At 44.0% G+C, this 24,193-nt stretch overlaps 1 protein-coding gene across 2 annotated transcripts; it reads right to left on the bottom strand.

Moving 5' to 3' along the window:
• Positions 1-2,461: 2,461 nt before the first annotated feature.
• On the bottom strand, positions 2,462-7,711 carry LOC146189052 (uncharacterized). Of its 2 annotated transcripts, none has more exons than XM_084603206.1 (3): positions 7,539-7,711; positions 5,987-6,065; positions 2,462-2,726 (listed from the first exon to the last, which is right to left on the bottom strand). In XM_084603206.1, exons 1-3 carry the CDS (start codon positions 7,683-7,685, stop codon positions 2,701-2,703), a joined length of 252 nt encoding a protein of 83 aa, XP_084459332.1. In that variant the 5' UTR covers positions 7,686-7,711; the 3' UTR covers positions 2,462-2,700. The 2 variants fall into 2 exon arrangements, with proteins under 2 accessions (XP_084459332.1, XP_084459331.1); XM_084603205.1 differs by having other exon boundaries at positions 2,462-2,686.
• Between the last annotated feature and the right edge of the window lie 16,482 nt (positions 7,712-24,193).

Raw genomic sequence — 24,193 nt, 5'->3', positions numbered from 1 at the left:
AAAGATTCATTAGACTCTTACAGTTTTCCTCATTAGAAAGATTAATTACTGACGTTCTATAATTACTGTTTAATTAGTTCCAATAACTAAGTGACCACTACATTCTTACAGAGCAGAAAACAGTATTGCTATAGAGCTACTGCAATGAGTGTCTTCAATAATTCCTTCAACAATTACTACCTAATAAGCTCAAATAACTAATTGCTTATTGCAGAACATTGTTCCAACTCTTTAGATTGACCCAGTAGGCCTTTTTCATAGAGCCTGCAGTGGAGCTATTGAACAAGTTTCAATTGTGCATGTTAGTGAATGTGATCTGTGCTACAAAACATGCAAAGCATACAAAAGTTGTTCATGCAACCTTACTTTATTGCTTTATTTGCATGCTAGCAATGGTGGGAGATGGGCATTCGGGTAGTGGGCCAGCCTCTATTTCACCTCTCGAGAGAGCAACGATGAGAGGCTGCTCTTAAGGCGGATCGGGTCTGCGTTGAACTCTTGAATTAGCCTGCAAAAATTAACACACGCATAGATATCAGATATTTGACACAGTATAAATGAACTTCACACATTTCACTGCCTCTATGATGTATGTGCATGCTGATAATAATTCTAAATATAGATTGTCAGCAGAAAGCTTCAACTAGATTCATAACTATCGTGCAGTTTGTTTGCAGCAAGAAGTCCACTGTTACGGCTCCTCTTATTTAGATGCAATGCTAATCACAAGATAAAATTATAAGCACTAAGATTTTGATGCCTTCAAGTGGTTTATTAAGTTTATTGCATCATAAATTATCAAGTGGACCTGTGATGTATGTAACACTTGCTGTCACTCACAGTGCACCCCACAAGGATTGTTCCTTTCGCTCTTTCTCTTTATTATCGCGAGGCTCAAACTTCCACAACATTTAGCGCAGGTCCCATAGCTCCATCACATCCTCTATGCGGATGACATTACCTTGTGGACCGCAGAGGGCAGTGATGCCCAAATCAAGGAGAGACTCCAGCGTGCAACTGATATCGTAGTGAATTATGCGGACCCCGGGGGCTGCGATGCTCTCCGACTAAGTCTGAATTTATCATATTCCGCAAAACCAGATTGCTTGCGCAACCACTAACAGCCATCGAACTTATAATATTCGTGGAGTCCCTATTCCTCGAGTACCCAAAATTAAAATCCTGAGCTTAACCTTACAAGAAAACGGCTTTGATGGGGACGCAGTTCAAATGCTTCAAGGAATCTCGCAGTAAATTATGCGACTCATCTGTTGCTTTAGTAACCGCCACACCGGATTGAGAGAAAAGAATACTCTCCGCTTAGTACGGGCCTTTGTGATCAGTCGCATAGCCTATATATGCCCTTACTTACATCTAAAGTCAGCTGAAGAGAAAGTGGAGGCCGTAATACGAAATTGCGTCAAACAAGCAGTTGGGCTTCTCATTCACACAGCAACCGAGAGAGTCTTAGGTCTCGACGTTCATAACATGCTAAGTGAGATTATTGAAGCAGTCACCATCTCGCAATACGAACGGCTATAGGGCACATCACCTGGCAGATATACATCAACTTCCAGGTAGGTGAATTTTGCTTTTCCCTATGCAGTGTAAAGGAGTTGTTATCTTCCCTCATAAGTATCAGCACAAAATACTAGGAGAGATAGGAAGGTAGCGAAAAATCTGCAGAAATGAGCTATCTCATGTACCTGCAGTAAAAATTGAATTCGAAGGCAGTCCACACCTGAAAAGATAATCTCATATCATGCACCCTGTGTAGATTGAAAACCTTATTCAAAACAGCTTTTTAGAGATAATTTCTGAGATAATTTCTCCTCGAAATTGGACAACGATTGACAAGCGCTACTACCAACTGTTTATTAGCGTGTGTACACACCCTAATAAACATTTGGTAGCAGCGTTTGTCAATCGTCGTGTGTGTTTACTTTCCTTTTGTCCCCGTTAAAGTTTTTGCGCTAATTTCTTTTTAAATATGCAGAACCAACTAGCCCGACCACACGCAATCCTCAAATTCTTTATGTTTATTTACTTTTACGATATCTTTATAGCTTATTATTTTTGTGCCGTATTTAGCAGAGAAAGGGTACCTGTTTTTGGGATTTTTTCCAAGATTTCCAATCAGCACTTTATTCTGGAGCAAATATTTAAAAAGTTCAATGGTTTGTTCTAACTACTAACTCTCTTAACAAAATCACAGAATATTAGACCAGACCACCATCTACAACACTGAGTTTGTTTCATCTGTGTAGGACACAGGGAACAGTAAGGCTTTCAATCCTATGCAGATCAAAAATATTAAGATCAGCCAACATACGACCATGCTTAAGCTCAGTTATGTGGAATACGCATAGCTAACTGTTGAATTGCAAATGCACACAAGTATAAGGCATGGAAGAAAAACTTAATAAATGCAGAAGTTGGTAATTTAGGTGACAAAGAAATGACTTACCAATGATGGCACCAACTTCCTTCTGGCCCAAGCCTCCCTCACCACAGCGTCAGGATAGGCATTTGATTTACGCCCAAAGAGAGACTTGCCGCGAAGCTCCTCCGGTGTAAAAAGCTACCGCAAAAGCCCTCTCGCAAATTTGGCTGGGGCTCCTGGGCAGCTGCCACGCAGCCTGGCCGAAGCCATCTCCTCTACTTTCACGCCGCCACCAATGTCCACCTGGGAATGAAAATTTAACTTGAAGTCTTGAAAAGGCAACCTGCAAAATATAAGCGGAATCGCTATTTACAAATAAGAGCATTGTATGAAACCTTCATTTTGTTTTGAACAAATAAGGGAAAAATAAAGCTTTATAGTGGGTGCTCACGTGATAACGCAAGTGCAATTCTGTAAGAACGTAGTTTCAGGCCAGAGGTAGCAATAAGCAGGTTAGGTGTGCCACGCTGCCTTTGTTGCTTCAAGTACAACAAAATGGTGGCAACTCTGATATTACTGAATAGTTCCTGTTGTTGTAGTGGCCATTATCTCCTTTATGAGATCAACCACTTCGCAGCCGAATGGACTTCAATGGCATGAGGTCAAATGGATAGCCTTCATTTCAGCCAAGTTCACAGAGGCATTTATTCATTCCATTATACTGTGTAAGAGCCTCATACAGCAACGTGTTAAACTAACATCAAACCACCAATCTCGCTTGCAGCTGCAGGCAGAGCTTTTGAAGGCACTTTACCAGAGAAAATACAGCATAATTGAGCTTTTCTGAACACTTCGAAGTTTTAAGAACAAAAGGCAAAGAAACCTGGATCACACGGTTTAGGCATCATTCGACTTTTGCTTAGCTCCAACTTACCTTTTCCCACCCACCATCTCTGCTTACTCCTGTCTGGCCTTTTGGCAGCTGTTAGCAGTGACAAGCATATATATCGCTATGTCACTCTGGATGTCGGTATTCTTACCTGGATGTATTCCAGAATAGTATAGGAATATTTGTATTTCCTTTTGGGACAAATTCACAAGCTCCAGCTCCATTGCCTGCATTTTAAATGTGCCTGCTCTCTGCTGCGCACTCCCGATCACGTTTTCCAGATTTTTTGCATGTACGAATAAAACTTCCAGTACAATATCAGCTTCCAGATGCCACTGACTAGAGGTATGTTCCACATTTTCCAATAATATTTTACCAATAGTATTTTGGCACAACGTTTGCTTTAAGTCGATTGCCCACTTCTTGTCTCACCTGCCAGCTATAACCACCATTGTTGATGCTGAAATAATCCTACGTTATACACCTGGCATACAGTTTTGTTACAAATATAATACACCTTAACTTTCAAGCAGAAACGTAAACTGCTGCAGTGGCGCCGCCTGCGCTGGATGACTCAATTCAGTGGGAACAGTAGAAAACAGAATTAAGGACCTTCGAAAACTTCTGCAGCAAGCTACACGCTCTAGCGGCATCCACTATGAGACCAATGTATTGAAAACAGGTTGCTTGAATATGCACAATATATAAAAAAACAGTAATAATGGCAAGAAACCAGGAAGGGAACCGTGAAGAGAAAGAGAGAGGACAGGAAACAAAGACTCTGATTGATCTTGGTGTGTGCCACATCACTCTGGGTTTTCCCCATATCTGCTCCTGCATGTCTTCCGCTGTTCTGTCTGAGGGGCACTGCTAGTCGCCATTCAGCTTGCCTTTTGAGACATAAAGCCGCTGGCGTGACATGGTCCATAGGGTCACGAAGAGTCGGACATGACTTAACTGAACTGAATACTTTGCATGCATACATCAAGTTGCATTTCAAAACATAAATTGTAAAAGGAGGGTTTAAAACAATACATAACTGCTAATACTAGCATAGGAGGGACACACTAACTACTTCTAGTCGGAAACAATTCAAGTGTCAGCCTCATTGCCTGTATACGTGGCGCTCTTCACGTCAGTGCTACACAGTCGAAGATTCTTTGGAGCTGATAGCCTAATAATAACATTTATTTAATCAAGAACAGAATATTGTCGCAATGAAATGGTGTAATATTTCCACAACACTTTCGGCAGCAAATAAAACTGAAATAAGTTCTTGGTAAGGGCCACCTCGCACTCACAGCTATGGTTCACATGTGGTATGTATTTTCGGACTATCATTCAAACCACAATCATGATCCATGGAAATCTTTTTCTATGCCCACATGACTACCTTAGTTCTTATTTTTAGAAACTTGGGGTGGGGGAAAGGGCCGTATATATTGATTTAATTGCGATTAAAGTGTCCAGATATTGTTTCAGTTCATGCAGTGCTATTTGTTTAAAACGTCCGACCCGTTCCTTTACTAAAGGAACTAACTCAGCAGGTCTGTGCTCTTTGCACTAATTGGGTGCATAATAAGGTTCTGACTCTGATTCAGGAAATCTGACCAACAGAATGTTTTGTTGCATCGGCTGTGCCTCATCGAAAACCTTGCTTCTATATTTCTTCTCTCATTTCTTGAAGGAACAAAGAAGAAACTCGCTGCAGTGTGCAGTAGACTGCCCAAAGGCAACATGTGTTGATGAGCACAATGTATTGGCTGAAGTCTCAGGTTGTGCTTCAGCATTTGAGTACAACTGTCAAAATTTTTTGAGCGCAACAGAGACAACACACAGACAAGATAGGACAGGACTGGCACAGACACAACTCTACAGTGCTGTCCAAACTTTCATTCGCTTGGAACTCTATTATAAAAGAGTGGATTTATAACCCGCCAAAAAGCAACAACTGTAACCAATAAAGTTTGATTTGATTTAAAATTGGAAGAAGCTTAAGCTGCACCTTAAGTGTAGAGGCAATAGTGCCTTTAACATCGCCTTTGCATTCCGCTCATCTTTAAAAACACGTTTTTGTCTATTGCTTTTTTTTTTTAATTTTAGAGATATTAATCCAAGACGCACGTTAGTAAGTCATAAGGATCACATGCCCTCTCTGCGGGCCCCTCTAATCGCAGGACGGACCGAAACGCGAAGCGCTCTCGCAATTTGGCGTGACGTGACACTACGTCAGTGATTTCCGCTGCTTCGCTTCAGTCCGCGAGCAGCGAGCGATTCGTGCTGAATGCTCGCCGCGAACGGGCGGACCGCGGATCAGGGGTCACGTGGTCGATCGCTCCGCGATTCGGTCCATCGTGTGAATACACCTTATTAAAACACGCTTGGTACTGAGAGCTCTTGAGGGCCTATGAGTTGTGTGTGTCCTTTGTATTGTCTGGACTTGGAATCAAAACACAAATTTATTTTTTAATTACTATTTCCTCAAGTACCTCCATTAGAGCAACCTCCTCACTAATTTAGGCTTCATTTGGGCCCTCCCCCAAATCGCTGTTTACAATGTGGTTGTGGCGTTATGACCTTGTCAATCAATGCTGCAGAACGAGCTGTATACGTTATTGCGTGAGTTATCAAGCTTGTTATGCTACCAGGATGAACTGAAACTATAGATCATTAAATGTCACACCCCTTAACAGCACCACGAAGATATGACGTACCATGAACATCCTCCAGTTCTTCAATTCTGCGCTTCAAAGCCCAAATTTCTTCTCTGGACGTCTCGCACTGGGAACGTGACTTTGGATGCAAAATATGCCGGGGTGGTGCAGTGGTAAGACGCCCGACTACTGTGCCGGAGTTCCCGGGATCGAATCCCGGCCTCGGCGGCTGCGTTTCGATGGAGGCGAAACGAAGTGGCGTCCGTGTGCTGTGCGATGTCAGCGCACGTTAAAGATCCCCAGGTGGTCGAAATTACTCCGTAGCCCTCCACTACGGCTCCTCTTTCTCTCTTTCCACTTTCATTCCCACCTTCCTCCCTTCCCTTACGGCGCGGTTCGGGTGTCCACAGAGCAAGTGTGACAGTTACTGCGCCTTTCCCTTCCTGTGAACCAATTTATTATTATTATGCAAAATATGAAACCAAGAAAAATTATGAAACTTCCCTGCAGCACTAATAAGTAGAAGAAACAGCAAAGAACACGTGTGATAAGACACAACACTTAATTACGGCTCAGCTTAACCTGATACCGCACAGGACCTCGTATGCATCAAATAGAAGGAAAAACACAAATAAGCTGGAAATGCTAATGTATCAGCTTACAAACTGCTTGCTGCGTTACAATATCTCGAGACATAATCCATGACTGGTAAGTGATGGGAAGAATCAGTGGTTTAAATTTTAAGAACGCCTTTAAAAACTGGTGCCTCTCCTTCCTAGAATTTAGTTTTACAAAGTATACACCCTGTCAAGACTTGACAAGGATAGGGTTGCCTTCGTACCTACAGATACAAGGTTCAAGGAAAAAAAAAAAAGACGACCATTTTACTAACACCTAATACTCCAATATGAAAGGGAGCGATCCGATCGTACGCCTAAGCAAATTGTTCGTTTATGTGTGGACATAATTTTAAATTCTTATCTGTATGCTGTTGGTAAAGAGAAAATTGCTTTTATCAAAGCACGCAGACTATTCTTGGCTTAATGCGGACGGTGCTTTTCCGTTCATATCGCTGCTACATAGTACGTCTGTGAGCATAGATGTATGTGGCGGTTGGCGCTTGTAGTACAGGCTGTTACAAATGTGCACTCACTGCAAAGAAAAACTTGACCAACTTCCAAAGGTTCAACGCAAAAGCACAACATGCACTTACGTTTCCCAGCGGTAGTTTAGATTATCCTGCTTTTTAACAAGTATAGATGTGTGTTGGTCGTCTTGCTAGAAAAAGCAAACTAACATACGAGGGAATGTTTGACACTTTGATAATAAACGTTTTATTGTAATTGCCATACGCAAGCTGCAGATCTGCGCGGAAGGCAACGGAAAAAAAACACGCTCGTGGTGTCGGTCCGTGCGCATTCCGAACAACGCCTTTCACTCCAAATAGCATATTTACATGTCCGCCACACCGCAATATTACACCGTACAACCAAATCAAGTACGCCTTAAGTATTCCCTAGCTCATACCTTCTCACTGCTACGCTCGATTCGATGACATCCACTGACATATGTTTCATTTACTGAGTACAAAACAGCGCTAAGTGTCACTAACCTGGTCATTAGCACTGCGCGGTGTTGAGCTCTGTTGTGGCTTCTCTATGTCTCCTTCAGAAGCCAGCTGGGCACATCTGCGCTCTAGTATGCGAGGCTTGCCTGGAACAAAATATTCACGGCAAGGAGAATTACTCTGTAACCGCATTGATGGGGAAAATCGCCACTACTTACCGATGTCAATTATTTTGGCAGATGCTGCCTCCTCGCTTTCCTTCCAGTTCAACAACTGGACAGTGCCACGCAGTTCATTAATGGCGCCTGGTTAAGTCAAGAGACGGAAACCGACGGCCGCATCCTTCATTGCGCGGATAGGGCAGACGTCCCATTTCTCCTAGTCCATCCACTTCACGATGACGTGATCCATACTGCTTTCTGTTGGAAGCCTATAGAAGCACTGCAGCAGGCAACCAGCAAGACGCCCCAACCAAACTCTGAGCAACGGCCAAGAGGCTAGAGCGAACTGGCTTGGATTAGAGGACGCAGCCCGCACCCCCTTCGTTCCCACGGTCGAACCAATGCGCGTCAAGTCTCAAAAGCAACACACAGAAAAAATGGCACCTGTACGGCGCCGACTGGCCGGACGCGCATCGGCAGAGGCAGACTGTGGATGTCGGGTTACAATGAATGTGTGCGCGCGGTGATATTCGATTCGCGCGCGCCGATACCAAGCGGCCGCTTTCCAGGCGGGGGTGGCCTCGAGAAACAAGAAAAAAGCTAACACACACTGTCTGAAGTTCACTGAACTTTCAGATGCGGTATTCGGTCTCCCGCACAGAGTGTACGACACGAGGTAGCTCCTCATGTGCACCTGTGCACATGGGTATTTCTTCTTTATAGTTACAGGACATTGTTTTTTCAGAAGCTCAAGCGCCGAAAATGCCGCACATGAGAAAATATAACCGCTACTTATTGGACCCGAAATGTGAAGTACCGCTCAGGTCAAACTATCGCTTTAAAAAAGCTTGCAGTTCTGCCAGCGGATGCCTCCACAAGAACGCTGTCGAGCAGGCCCGGGAGAAAGGCGATGTCACAGGTTACTCTTTCTGTGCTGCCAGTAGCGCATCAGATGCAGATAAAACGACAGCACGAACACCTCCAGAGAAGTCAAGTAACGAAAAAGAAAAAACGCCGCAAGGGCGCATATAATAGCAACGATGAACCAATCCGAAGCCCAAACGGAAACCATACCATCGAGCCATACGATGCGCGCGACCAAAGATCACATGGCCGCTGTCTAGTGGAAGTCGACGCCGAAGAGAGAAAAAAGAAGAAAATCGATAATATATTAAATAGCGTGCCAAGACATGTCGGCGGTGGGCACTGATCACTTTGCTGTAACCTTGCTTCAGTGGTTGCGGCCTACAGAGAACCCACAGCGCAGCTTCTCGATCGGCCGACGTCGTATACATGCTTCTAAACTCGATCGGCGAGGTCAGAGATAAGAAATAAAAAATAAAACCATGTGCACTGCGCTATTTACTTTTTTTTTTTTTTTTGCGAGAAAATACAGTCATGACCTTGTTCAATTTTCACTGCCGTGCAGGGAAAACGCTCCCCCCCCCCCCTTCCAACCTCTATTTTTTCGGTAGCTCGGCGGGTGAGAGGGGTTAGGGGGAGGGCGCTAGCTTTCTCGTTATTGTACGGCATTTGAATTTGATTTAAAGCAGTAAATTGCCAATGGCGAATTCGAACCGCATACAAGACTGTTGTGCGCACTGATTTTCGAAGTGAACTGTATCGTTTGTTTTTTTTTTTTCGCACAAAAATCAAAACTAATTTATTTGAATACTTTGGCAAATATTTTTGTCTACGCTGTGGGTTCTGGTTGTGTTCCAACAGGATCAACCACTTTATCATGGATCACCACTGACGAAGGCGGAGGGCATTCTACTTGTCATGGAGCATAGCCTGAGGCACTTTACATCAAAGGAGGCAACTGAGAATGTGCTGAAGCTAGTAGAGGCACATCTTCCACAAGAAACAGATTTTCCCTCAACAAAGTACAGTTTTTTCAAGAGCTTCTTCATGAGCGACAGCAAAACAAAACACTTTTATTGCAGTGCATGCAGTTCATACATAGGTGCACTTGATAAAAGTGCTATCAGGGTAATATGTTCACGCTGCAAGAAAGAGCATTGTGAAGAGAACTTAAATGCAGAGTCTTGCTATTTCTACACCCTCGATTTTGAATCTCAAATTAAGGATATCCTTGAAGAAAAGGGCAGTTACCTTAAACTCCATGGCCAGATATATGATGTTAGTGATATCAATCAAAGTGGTGCTTACCGCCTGGTGACCTCACTGTCACATTTAACACAGATGGTGTGCCACTGTACGAGAGTTCTGGTTTCGGGATGTGGCCACTCCTTCTTCAAGTGAATGAACTCGATTATAATGAGAAGATGCAAAGGCTGCTACTGGCTGGACTCTGGTTTGGCTCCAGAAAACCAGCGATGAACACATTTCTGTTACCTTTTGTCCAGAAAATGAACAGCCTTTCAAGTGAAGGCGTCACTTGGAAAGACTGTACGGGCAAAGAAAGAACATCAAAGGTGTTTCTAGGACCGTGCACTGCTGACAGTGTGGCAAGGTGCGAGGTCATGTGTATGATGCAGTGTAATGGGGAGCATGGATGTGCGTGTTGCGAAGAACCTGGAGAAGTTGTCAACAAAGCTAGAGGCCACTGCCGTGTTTACCCCATGAGCGCATGTGCTCCAAGCGTTAGGACACACGAGTCCTTTCTTAAGCATGTAAACAAAGCCAAAACACAGCCAAAGCAAATCAGCTGTGGTATAAAAGGGTTTCAGTAGGATGTGTTGTCGGCCTAGTTGGTGCAGTACTTCAGACATCTTATAGTAGCGCGAACAAAAACACACACAAGACAGGGTACAAGACGAGCGCTATCCAGTTTCAATGGGTACAGGATAGCGCTCGTCCTGTACCCTGTCCTGTGTGTGTTTTTGTTCGCGCTACTATAAGATGTCTGAGGTATAAAAGGGCTTGGCATTCTAACTATGCTTGCTTTTTTTCAGCTTCAGTTCCAACTTTGTGGTTCATTATATGCATGCCGGTTGCTCTGGCTTTGTTGAAACATCAACAATGCTGTGGCTTGAATCAGAAAAATGCAGATGATTTCGAGTTCGTCAGTGCATTTAGGAGCTAAGTGCTAAGCTTATTAGCATGACTCCTACGTGGGAGCAGTCTCGCTTGCCACGGCCTCTGTCAGAAGTGAGGCGGTGGAAATCTTCAGAATGGAGAAACTGGCTGTTATTTTACTCTCCAGTACTCTTGTCTGGCTATCTTCCATCAAAAAGCTATCACAACTGGCTGAATTTTGTTGAAATAATGCACTGCATGTTGGCTCCCTCAGTTTCAATGGAGACAATGGGGGTCTTGATGACAAAAATGAAGAAGTTCCTAAAAGAATATGAAATATTGTATGGCAAGGAAAGCATAACATACAATGCTTATCTGCTTATTCATCTCACTGACAGCATACAGCAATGGGGTCTTTGTAGGGATATTCCCTATATCTATTTCAATCCATGAATGGTAAGCTTGGAAAGTTTGTCTGCGGGACCAGGTATGCTGAAATTCAAATCATTGATAAGTTTTTCCTTTTGTCATCACTGCCTAAACTTTGGCAGCACGTGTCTGTGAATCAAAAAGAAACTGGTATAAGTAATCAATTTTGGATTCTTATAAAGGGCTATAGCTTGAGAAAGAGCTATACCAAAGTTGGCGCAATAGTGCTTTATGACAGAGGGACGTCATGTTGTGGGGCGATTCATTTCAAAACGATGAGTGTAGGGCATTTCTGTTGTTGCACTGCCGACCTTGACAGATCTAGAAGATGCAACTCTTTTGTTAAATCTGGGCAGAAGTTTGGACGCATTCTTGATATTAAGGTTGTATGCGGCTGCACAGCAAAGGGTTGTGCTTGCGACCACCACGCAGCAAACATCGGTGTTAAAATTGAGGTGTTTACAGTAAGGCAGGGCCTACTGACCAGTGCCAACGATGCTAATAGCTTCACACTTGTGCAGGCAGAACCTACAGGTTTATTTACAATGGTGTCTGCAACATCCGTGAGGAAGTGCATGGCCGTTAAGTGTAATGGAGAAACTTATTGCGCTCTTTGTCAGAAACGATGGTTCTGGAGGCTTTGTGAATTAATTTTCCAGCATGAAAGCACGGCATGAAATTTTGTTCCTTGAAAGTATATTCACTATCTGAAATCTCACTTGGAATCACCCAAATTCCGGTGCAGCCAAAGAAGCAAGACAACCGTTGGAGCTATGCATAGATCATGGGGACCCAATCATGTAATTTCAACTTTTGAAAGAGCCTGGCGTATGCATTACAGTTAAGCTTTTTTTCACGCCTCATGTGGCCTAAACCGCAGCTTCCACATCCCGGCTGTTATCCATTTGCTGTACACGCAATCCAAAAGAGCACGAAGATATATTATAATACCTTATGTAGCTATTGTAGGATAATACACCTAGCGGTCCATGTATATTAGTGTGTAAAGCAGATGTTCTCAAACTGGGCTCCACGGGCTGTTTTTGTGGGTTCCGCGAGCTGCTATGGACTGCCCCCGGCGGCCCCTTCCATTCCGCACTGTCCCATTTCTTAAGGTGGGATTATAGGCACGGTGCCTGGTTATAAGGTATATCTTGCACCGTGGTTGAAAAATTTTAGAGCGATAGAATTATCTTGTAGCCGTGTAGCGCCGTCAGCGATGGCACCGTCTGCGGCACAGACATGGCATCTCGCCAAGTGGTTGTACGGCGCTTGCTTGTTGATTTGTGACTAGAACATCGAGGGCGACGGGGCGACGGCCCACCCGGCGCCCTCACCCGCTCGCACGCGTGGCGACTGAAGACATAGGCCATACAACCAGTTACCAAGACTGAAAAGCGTGTCTGTCTGTCTCATGGGCAGTTTTTTCGGGCGTTTCAATGGCATTAGTACAGCGGGCCGATGGATCGTTGCTGGCGAGCCCATTTTCACTGAAAAATTGAGCTATCTGCCGAAGTAGAAAAATACGTCTGTGCCGCTTGCCGCAACGTTGCTAGAGCAGGCAGCGGCAGATAGCCACACAAAGTCGACCGGGCCGCCCCGTGTTTATGTGCGCAGCCCAGCCGGTCGACCCTTGTCCAAGCGCGTGGATGGATATCAGGTTGGTCTTGTGAATAGTTTTCTGCGTTATTCTCAATTTTGAGGCCTCGTGGTGATTTTATTTAAAAGTAGACATTCACTAGTTGATTGCCACACTCACGAAAACAAAAAATGCTTAAAAATAACAGAGAAATAAACCTGGGTGAGGTCGTGGTCAAGCAAAATCGCCTAATTGTTACGGGGCCCCAGGGGTTTCTTGTCACATGTTGACGGGTCTTGAGTTCGCTTGCAGCTAGAATGTTTAACACCTGGTATAATATGTCCTTACAAACAAGGAAACAGGCAGGCAAAGCAAAAGCATGGTATCTCATTAGTACTGGGATTGCCTTCATGTAATGGTATATAGATTGTCATAAAACTGTAAAATGATCATAACTATATATTTGATGCTTTATGTATCAGTTATGTCACATATCACTGACTAAAATTACCAGTTGATGTGCAGAGGTAGGAAGGGGCGCGGGGCGAAATGAATTGTAAAGACGCGAGAAGTGCCACTGACTGGCAAGTGTGATCTTCTCGTATAACTAATTATTCTGTTGTGAGGAGTGCTTGAAAACACATGCCTTAGTTTATGCCAAAGACTATACGCCGTTTTAACGTTGGACCGGGCCTGTGTACGTGCGTGTACCCTGGGAACACCAGCAGCATTAACCCGATACTATACCGATACCGATCGGGAACCTCAGAGCTAGACGACACCCGTCGGCGGCCGCGCCGCCGCATCGTTTCTTTTTATGTATGGCATACAGTTCACTCTCCTTTCCCTAGTGCAGACCGCTGGCAGTATCTCGCCGGCAGTCTTTTGTCTTTTGCTTTGTTCTTTTATCTCCTGTTCCTTTCTCGCTCCTCGGACAAGTCAAACATCCCCCTCACACTTTTAGAACGTCGAGAGGACATGTTGCTCTGTGGAATGGCAAGTCCGATAGAAGGAGGGCAACTTTAGCTAGGCCAGGCGCTTTAAAGGGGGAATTGAGAGTAAATGTACCCGATCGGTGCTCATACGGTTCTTACCTTTTTTTTTTTTTTTTCTCTGAAAAAGGCAGTCATTGTTAAAATGAGAAAGCAACTGAAAGCGTTAGAAAAAAAAAACGAGCTTGGAGATGGCCACCGTCTGCCAGCTCTAAAAGGCTGTTTCGCGCTTAATATTTTCCGTTGGTACGGCATCAATGCGCGTTGGTAACTTTGCATTCATGATGCGGAAGCCAATTTGCATCTTTTGGAAGAAAGGAGAAAAATTAAATCTAGAGAATGCTTAGTAAAAGGCTTTCACCTATGCATGTGGCACGTGAAAGATTCTGCTTGTGATCTAACTACAACGAGTGACATTGAGAGTTTTTAGGAAAGGGCTCGGTTACAGAGTGAGCCGCGCCTCGCCTCCGCACCGGGTGCGAGTGACTCTAGCGACGCCACTGCTCCAGCGTGCAGCATTTCTGTGGCCAGTGGACTTCTTTTTTTTTTTTTGTCTTCTCGTTTCGTTACCTGCACGTCATTCCCTCCGCTCATGTGCATATAGCCTTTTGTGAGGAAGCAGATATACGGTGGCTGACCAGTGCGCGATGAGGCGCCAATGGGTCGTTTGAGCTTTGAGTGCTCAGAAGAGGCGCCTGGCCAAGCTGGAGTTTCCACGTAGCGTTTGACCCCTCATCGACAGCTTTCTTGTTTTGTTTTTTTAAAGAACATCAGCTGTTGTTCCCGTGGCTACGTTGGTCCCGCATGCCTGTGTGCGGAAAAGAATTGTATACCTGGAAAGCAGAGGTGCGGAATGAAATGACGTCAATGCTGTTCGAATAAGTTTGCTTGGTATTTGATGAGCCGATATCCTTTCCCCAATCTTTGGTTAGCTGACGGAAACTTTATTTTCCTTTTCCTGAACATTGATTGGTGGGAAGAGTTGGCTAATTTCTGATTGCTTGCCTTCCCCACCAAGGGCGGATACAGAGGGCTTACATATAAGCGCTCTGGAGAAAACCAGGGCTGAATTCGTCTGATCAACGGGTCAGTCATTTAAATAGTTTTCTCCTTGCTTGTGTCTTCTTGTTTTATTTATGTGTAAATAATCTGTCGTGCCACCAAGTAATGTGAATGTTTGCGAGTGCGAATCTTCAATTTATCAAGAGTAAGAATATTGATCAAGTGTTTCCTCACCTGGCCACCTGAAGGGTAAACTCAACTACCCCTAAGAAATTTTTGTTCCTTTTAGGATAAACGTAAATAAGGTGTGCTAACACATTCCTCGTTTGCGTGGTGGATTTCGCGCGCACGCTCCTCGTTTTTTTTTTTTTCCACCGCCATTTTGATCGTTTTTAAACGCCGTGTTGGCTGTGTATACTGTTCCTTTTACCGATTTTATTTTGGTTTTTGTCCCAGCCTTTCACACCGTCCATTTTATCGCCTTTAATCTGTCGATCTTTTTTATTTTACTGTTTGGACGTGAATAACTGCCTTCTCAAATCGCAGGGCATCACCTTGGCTCCACCCCTTTATGCATGTTTACATACATGTATGCTAGGTTGCGAAATAGAATTTCACTTGTTGGCGCCTGCATCTGTACTTTCTTTTGTGTGTTTTCGTGTAGTTCTTACCGCTGTCCTTTATATGAATGCAACACCAACTAGCCCGGCACTTCCCAGTTGTGAAGTTCAATACAAGTGTTTCATTAGGAAGTCTCATTGAGGCAATTTTATAAAATTCGGGTTCACTGCGAACTGAGTACATAAAATGGAAGCACAAAACAACTTATATACAATTACCTCATTAAAGATTTTATTCAAACCGCTCTATAGACTTTGTTTTTACTAAAACAAAGACAGCCCATATAGTAAGAAAACAAAACGCTTTCGATACATTTGACTCATTAGAAAATTTTAGCGAGCCAATGCTATAAAATTTGGATTTACTAGAAATAGAGCGAGTTTATATAACGAAAGCTGTAAACAAGTTCTGTACAAAGCAGACATTAAATAATTCTATTGAAACGTGTTTATAGATTTTGTTTTGACTTACAACGGAGCGAGTTCGTGTAATAAAAGCCCAAAACAAGTTCAATACAGTTGACTCATAAGGAACTTTTACTAAGCCAATGCTATAGAATTTGGATTGACTACAAACAGAGCGAGTTTATATAATAAAAGTTCGATACAGCTTCTATGCAAAAAAGTCATTAAAGTGTTTTATTGAAACTTTTCTATAGGTTTCGTTTTGACCTGGAACAGAGTGAGCTCATATAGTTCAAGCACAAAATAAGTTCAATATAGCTGACTCATTAGGAACTCTTCCTAACTTAATGCTATAGAATTTGAATTGACTACAAACAGAGTGAGTTTATATAATAAAAGCTCAGAACAGCTTCTATGCAAAAAAGTCACTAAAGTGTTTGATTGAAACCTTTCTATAGGTTTCGTTTTGATTAGAAACATAGCGAGTACGTATAGTTGAAACACAATACAAGTTCAATAAAGCTGACTCATTCAAAAGTTTTACCGAGCAAATTCTATAGAATTTGGGCTGGCTGTGGTTAGAACAAGTTTAAAAAGAAAAAATGCAAGACAAGTTCAATACAACTAACTCATTAGGAAGTCTTATTAAGTAAATTCTATTTAATTTCTTTTTGGTGCGTATAGATGTGAACTTTATAGGTCAAGCTCATTTAAAAATAAATAGCCTCCTTAATGAGCTGGATCAATAGACAGCGAGTCTTTATGGAGATCCTTTAGACTCATTAGGGACCATATAAGAGCTCAAAAGGAACTCAACATGCATTTTTGTAAGGTGTGCGTGTGTGTGCGCGCGCGTGTGTGTGTGTGTGTGGAATATGAATATGGTAAAATATCAATAGAAGGAAGTCTCGTAGTACACAGCTGCCTAGGGGACCACCCAGGAAAAAGCAAGTAAGAAGTAATTAAGTTGAAAAAGTAATTAGAAAAAAGATGCAAAAGCGAAGCAACAAACAGAGGAAAAATACGTCATTGATAGGTAAAGAAGATAAATCTAGAGATCAACTGAGTGCTTAGAAAAGAAAAATAGCACAATAAAAAGCTGACAAGTACTGTTGACGTATATCACCTATGTACCATGTCTAATAAGCATTTTTTTGTGGCAGTGGAATGAGTGAACAGTATATGATATTTTCTTTAGAGGCAAAGGATTCTAGTAGGATATGCCGGCCAAAATGATATTAAATATTCCGCCATTAAGCTAGACTTTTCCCAAAAGGAGGTTATTGGGCTGTTAAAATCCCGCGGGAATTGTATTTACAAGCTAGTTGGTAAAGCGGTCAATATGATCATGATGAATAATTAATTTTGAACACAATCATAAAAACGTTTAGACTGAATAAATGTTAAAGCGGTGATACAGTGTCAAAACATGTGATTGGAATGAACTGACTGACATAGGACTAGTGGCGTGATTCTGAAGCGGTAAATATTTCAGTATGTGTGCAATATATATTTCCTCAGACAGACAAACAGTAGTTGATGCTACTGTGTATGTAGGCCTTACATAATGAGCGTTTATATGAGGTTGAAAATATGCACGGGTTTTGACTATGATGTGCATCGCCAATGCAACTTTAAGCAAGGGCGATTGAGCTTGGCTATGAAACTTAAATTCTTATTGCGAGTTATGCCCAGAAAATTGAAAGTTTCGGATTCGACCGTGAATGGCTATCACACATCAATTTTTAAAGAACATGTAAAAATGAAAGAAAAGCTATATAGCCGGAAATTCACTTTTGGAGATTTACTTGTAGCTTGTCATTTCTGCACACATGTTACTGTTATTATAAGCTCTATGTGAAGCATATGCTGAAGTGTGGTGGAGGATCTGTGAGAAGTATAAAGGTTGTATCATTCGCGTAAACATACACATTCTCAACTGTATTACCTCAACGGGCGTATCAGTATTGAACAATAAAAAAAGGAGAGAGTGTAGTATCGAACATGGCGGAATATGTTTTTTCCAGCCTGAATGGTAGAAAACATATTATTTAGAAGGGCAAAGTGAGATCCACTACTTAACTCCAGATAAACTCGAGAGATGGACCAGGGATTGGAAATAATTCTAGTTCTCATCAAGTATCTGACGGTTAATTGCGTCAAAAGTTTTCCTTTGATCGATAAATATGTCACCAAGAATTAAACCATTTACAATCGCTAGATCCACACTATAAAACAAGTTTATGAGCGCTAGGTCTGTCGAATAGCCTGGTAGGTATTGAAATTGTTGAGGAGCTAAAAGGTTAAATTTATTTATTCAATTCATTAGCCATTTCTATAAAAAGATTCTCGATGACTTTGCCGAGAAAAGGAAGCATGCAGATGGTACGGTAATTATTGATGTAAATGCGATCGCTTCTCTTGAAAGCTGGGAGCACTTTACTAATCTTAACACAATCTGGAAAAAACAGCTTCTTTGAACAACTTGTTAAATAAACTTGCCACAGTTAAAGATATGTCTTCAGAGGTGACCTATACCTTTAGAAGGATCAATAGAATTTACGTTTCTCTCGTTATATGGAGTAATTTAATTATTTGACGGAGTTCCACAGACGTAAGGTGGAAGTTAAAAGAACTGTAGCAACGTGCCAAGAACGGTAAAGTGGTTACCGCATGGACACTCTAAGAAAGCTAAAGCAATGGTTAAAAGCATTCGCAGTTTTGCTACGGTTATTATAGGCGGCATTTTCACATGTTACATTTGCTATTTTCATTGTTCTGAAACCGTCTAATAATTTCCAATTGCGGCTACAGCGATTTCCGTTTTTTGTAAATGCCAACTTGTTAGTATTTGTGTTTTGCAAGCATCAGCATTGGGGAAAATAGTTTGGAATATTTTCTCAGTCTACATCCCAAAACGGTAATTAAAAGTTGGCTTTTAGGATCTGTGCATAAATTATTTTTAGTGTCAATAGAATGAATCGCGGCACTAGTAATCCAGAGATTTCTTTGTGTTCGAAACCACCGCTTGGTAGGGAGTAGGTTGTGCATTGATACATCCGTGGGGGAATTTTCGTCGAAAACTCCTGAAACGCTTTTTTTTGGGCAGTCCTGCTTCATCCTTTTTGGTGAATTAAACCGGTAAATTCTTTATAGAAAAATGATGCTTTGGTAGTTATATAAGGGCTATTTTTTGAATTCAAGAGATAAAAAAATTTGGATATGATTCGTAAGTGTGGACACTCATACTTCTGCTGTACAAACAGCACCCGTATTAGTCAAAACATTGTCAATTAATGTGTTCGAAGTAGTAGTAGAAGCAATAACTTTAATAAAACAAAGGAGTTTGGGGCATGCATGCCCTTGGGTCCACGCACGGCCCCACTACACTCAAACGTTCATGTTTCTATGGTTGATGACGTCGGCAGCCCAGTCTGTGGCGACCTTCTGCCGATCCGGGTCCCCTGAGTGTAGCAGGGTCTTTCGGTTCTCCCAGGTGGTAAGGTGCTCTAGACTCCGCGGGGGAGGATCCGCGGGGCATTGGAACAGGATGTGGGCGAGGGTGACGATGGGGTTGTTGCAAAGGGTGCAGGAGGGATTGGTGAGGGTGTTGTGGTAGCGAGACGCTCTATAAGGGGACGAGAGGGTGCGCGTCTAGAATCGTCGCCAGAGCGTCTGGTGGTGGTAGTCATCTAGAGATGGGTGAGGTGGATGGTAGAGACGTCGCTGGGCCCGATAGGCCTGCGTTAGCAAACTGAAGGAGTGCATGCGATCACGCGTGAATCCCGGATCGGAAGCCGCCGGCGCCCGGTTTAAAGAACCTTGGGCTAACGCATTGGCGGCCTCGTTATCGGGAATCCCGGACTGTGCAGGCACCCATATCAGCTCCACATAGCGGGGCGGGTTGGCGGCGGGGAGCTCAGTGTGCTGAACGCAAAAACGTGAGCTCTACCACGCGCAAAATTTAGTATCGCAGTTTTAGAGTCAGAAATTATGTAGTGTGCTTCCGTGTGTACAAGCGCGTAGGCGATGGCTGCTTCATCGGTTTCCTCCTCCGAGGTGACCGACGGGAGGGGGGCAGTAGCAAGAGGTTGCAGGAAGGAATTAGTGATGGCCAATACCGCTCCTTGATTCGTGCATGATTCGTCCACTCATACGGCGTCCGTTTCGGAGCCGTAATATATGTGGAGCGCCTTTGCTCGGGATCGGCGGCGTTGCTCGTGATACTGGGGGTGCATATTGCGACGGAGAGGCTTGATGAGAAGGTTGGGATGGAGGGGGCGAAGTATGGGAAAGAGGGTGGGGTCATTCACTGGAATGCGAATGCCTAAAGTCTCCAGGATATGGCGACTGGTGGAGGTCTTGGTGAGACGCAAGGATTGGGTTTGGCGAAGGCCTCCACAGGCTTCCTAACTGTGTTGTGGTGGCCAAGCTGTAGACGGCGTTCTGTGGAAGTATTGATTGGGAGATATAGGACCGTCTTGAACGCCGTGCGCAACATGACGTCCAAGGTATTCCAACCAATCAAATCAGAACGAGCATGAAAGAGAATTAGAGGCAGGATGCGTAAACGCAGTATACATTACACACATTGCGCTCACTATCTAATCCTTATTTGTTCTTTTTCGACAGCCGCCGGCCAACGGCCTCATCACTGTCATTTTAGCGTGCAGATCCATTCTTATAAGCTTTGTTTGTTCATGCTCATTGTCACGAGACGCGGCTCTATCAATTTATTTGTTCCAGAAGATGCGTCGAGATGCATCTTCAAGAATTGCAGCCACGCGCATGTGTTTCTACAATGTTCAGGGCATGCTAGTCACAATTAGCTGTTTTATCGACTGTTCTACGTCTCCTTTAATTCTAGCGCTGACGCGCGAAACGGTCATTCTCAGTCCCATGACTGACAAGGACGGTTGTTGTTATCGCCGCCCCCGATTCTATTAGTTCTTTTGCGGGCGCAAGTCAGCCCAATAAAAAGCTTCATTTAAGTGCAGCGCCAGTGTCATTTGTCACTACTGGGCTTGTAGCGACAACGTTTCATCTGGTGGAGGTGCTGCCCTTTGAGATCCGGCCTACACCTTGAAGTGAAAACCTCAGCATCGTTTCTTTCGCCCTGGAGGACAAGCCTGCAGGTCACTGAGCCGGCCGCCGACTTCAAGAGCGCCAGCCTATACCCGGTCTGTTGCGGGACTCCATTCGAACCTGGAATAAGGCCCCAACATTGACACTGGCCTAGTCTACAGGTCCGGTCGTTTAAGTCCAGCCTCGTGAGCCCCCCGCCTCCAAAGACGACAAAATAAGGATGCGGGAGTCTGGCTCGACCTGTTTGGACTCGTGTGAACGTAGAACGCCTGCAATTAGGAAAGGAGACCAAGGCAAGTATGGTTTGCTCTTCAAGATTCTGCCTAAAGTTGTCTCGAAAATCGGCAGACTTTGTTGCAGGATTGGGAGACATTTAGGAGTGCGTTATTGACGCTTTCGCAAAAGCCGTCCTAAAAGAAAGAGTCCAGGCCCGCCTTCACTCTCGAATTCAATTCCTGAATGAGTCGGTCTTTTCTTATGTTGAAGAGACGAAACGTTTCTTCCATCCCGAAGATCCTCATAATGACCCAGGAAAACAAAGTCAACTTCCTGATGCGCGGTTTAAAAGACCTACTTTTTGCCGGCCTCCGACACCAGCAACTGAAAACCATTGCAGACTTCACTCAAGAATCTGCAAGGATTAAAAATAATTCGACTCCCGAAACCACCACTCCAACCGGCCACTTCAAGTCTTCTTCGGAAGCCACTATGACGTCTCACCTACATGTGGATGTAGCCAGTAGCAACGTATCCACGATATCATTCGCGAAGAAGTACGACGAATGCTTTCGTCGTCCAACAGCCCCAAATAGCCGCGCTGGTGGACGTCGTCCGCGAAAAAATCCAGCAGGCACTAGGCGTCCCTCAAGCAACGCCTTCAATAGCGCCGACGGCTCTGACGCAAGAGCCCACTGGGATGAACTATGCGGGTGCTTTACGCCGTCGGGCGTTACGACAAGACCTGACAAGCCGCTTCCGAACGACACGCCTTGGTCAACACCTGAACACGTTCACGATGATCGCTTTTCCCGAAGAGCTAGCGGACACCCCAGATGTCTTTGCCCTTCCAAGCCAACCTAAATACTATGTACCCAAGCGAACAAAGCCGCTGTTATATGGTCTTATCACTGTTATTCTATTATGCAGATCGATTCTTGTAATCTTTGTTCATGCTCATTGTCGCGAGACGCGGCTCTATCAATTCCTTTACTGCAGAAAAAGCCTCTAGATGTAGCTCGAAAGATTACAGCCACGTGCATGTGTTTCTACAATGTTCCAGGGTATGCTTATAGTCACCGTTAGCTGCTTTATCTCGATCTTTCTAACCCGCCTTTAAGTCTAGCAATGACATGCGAAACGGGACTTCTTAGTTCGACGACCGACGAGCACGGTTATTGTTATCGTCACCACCGATTCTCTTAGTTATTTTGCGGGTGTAAGTCAGCCCAATAGAGACCTTCATAGAATAAGTTTGGTTTTGTGGGGTTTAACGTCCCAAAGCGACTCAGGATATGAGAGACGCCGTAGTGGAGGACTCCGGAAATTTCGACCACCTGGGGTTCTTTAACGTGCACTGACATCGCACAGCACCCGTGCGCCTTACTTTTCGCCTCCACCGAAAAGCGGTCGCCGAGGCCGGGATTCGATCCCGCGTCCTTGGGAACAGTAGTCGAGCGCCGTAACCACTGCGCCACCCCGGCGGGGTTCATAGAATAAGTGTAAAAAATACTGCGCCTTTCCTTTCCTGTAAACCATTATTTATAATTAATATTATCATTATTCAACTGCAACGCGAGTGTCTTCATTTGTGGCTACTGGGCTTGTCACCATAGGTGAGAATATTCAGAACAGCATGAACGGCTAGAGTAAACAATGTTAATATTTTGTTACCTCATGTTATAATGTCATTGTATTAAAGATCACATCTAACTGCCGACAAAAGTACATAATTCGTTATGAGAAGACGCAGAAAAATGAATGCAGTGGTATATGGTTTCGCACTGAAGCGCCTTGAGTTAGGTATCGTAGCGACGCGCAGAAGTCAAATAGATGTGATGAATTTGGCATATCCACCCAAGCTACGAGTTCCCCGACTAGAGAATTCCGAGACGTAATTTGTTAGCCCATATTAGATCCCATCACTCTGTGGTAACCACAGTTCAGATACACTGATAAACAAGGAGTGATCCAAATAGGTAGGTAACGCTATAAGGTCATTGTGACATTTGCGTAAGTTATGAATCATAGGAGGCGGTGGCGTAGCGGTAGAACATCCGCCTCGCATGCAAGAGGACCGGGGTTCAAATCCCGGTGCCGCGCAATTCTCCACCGGATTAAAAAAAAAAAATCCGCGTGGCGATAGAATTGCATACACAGGTTTGGGGTGCGACCTGATGCCGGTGAGCACCTCCGGCAACGCACTCCCTCACCAGAACAGGAGTTGGCCACCCTGGTGCAGTAATTGGCCACAACCTCCTATGATAAGCTCCATAAAACCCCGGCCCTGAGTCACCAGCGGCTGCGGAACAACTGACCACGGCGGCAGTCAGACCTGTGACGCAGCAGGGGGTGCTAAGAAAGCTGGACAGGCCGCCATTGGAAACTGACCCTGGCAAGGTTTAATGCTAGAACCCTAGCATTTTTAGTTTAGCAGTGCTGTTAGAGGAACTAGAGGGCATGAAATGGGATGTCATAGGGCTTAGTGAGGTGAGGAGGCCGAAAGAGGCATATACTGTACTGCAGGATGGGCATGTACTGTGTTATCGAGGTTTACCGGAGAGGCGACAACTAGGAGTAGGTTTCCTTGTCAATAAGTATAGGGTTGCAGGCATCGTAATTAGGCTTAATAAGCGGTATAAACTGAAGGTTGTGCAGGCCTATGCACCTACATGTAGTTATGATGACCAGGCAGTGGAAAGCTTCTATGAAGATGTAAAATCGGCAATGCGAAAAGTAAAAACGCAGTATACTGTACTAATGGGCGACTTCAATGCCAAGGTAGGGAAAAAACAGGCAGGAGACAAGGCAGTAGGTGACTATGGCATTGGTTCTAGGAATAACAGGGGGGAGTTACTAGTTGAGCTTGCAGAGCGCAATAACTTACGAATCATGAATACCTTCTTCAGCAAACGGAAGAACCGGAAATCGACATGGAAAAGTCCTAACGGAGAGACTAAAAATGAAATCAACTTCATAATATGTTCAATCCCCGCCATTGTGCAGGATGAAGAGGTAATAGGGAAAGTGTGATGCAGTGACCACAGGATGGTGAGGTCCCGAATTAGCCTAAATCTGAAGAAGGAACGCAATAGATTAGTAAGAAAGAAACCCATCAACGAATTAGCGGTGAGGGGGAGGGCAGAAGAGTTCAGGATCTCGCTACAGAATAGGTATTCAGCTCTAACTGAGGATGGCGACATTACCCTAGAGGCAAGGAACAATAATT

This window comes from Amblyomma maculatum, chromosome 5, assembly GCF_055883805.1.
Source record: "Amblyomma maculatum isolate TAMU_Amacu chromosome 5, ASM5588380v1, whole genome shotgun sequence".
Lineage (NCBI taxonomy): Eukaryota > Metazoa > Arthropoda > Arachnida > Ixodida > Ixodidae > Amblyomma > Amblyomma maculatum.
Note: the sequence above shows the minus strand (reverse complement) of the source record. Positions and strands in the feature narration are given on the sequence as shown.

Bases quoted from the DNA above. Each gene is read 5' to 3' on its own strand.
- LOC146189052 (XM_084603205.1), bottom strand. From the start codon at position 7,685: ATGCGGTTACAGAGTAATTCTCCTTGCCGTGAATATTTTGTTCCAGGC. The intron at 6,066-7,538 runs GTTAGTGACACT...TTGCATCCAAAG, and splicing joins CGCGCAGTGCTAATGACCAG to TCACGTTCCCAGTGCGAGAC. The intron at 2,687-5,986 runs GTACGTCATATC...TTTCATTCCCAG, and splicing joins AGAACTGGAGGATGTTCATG to GTGGACATTGGTGGCGGCGT.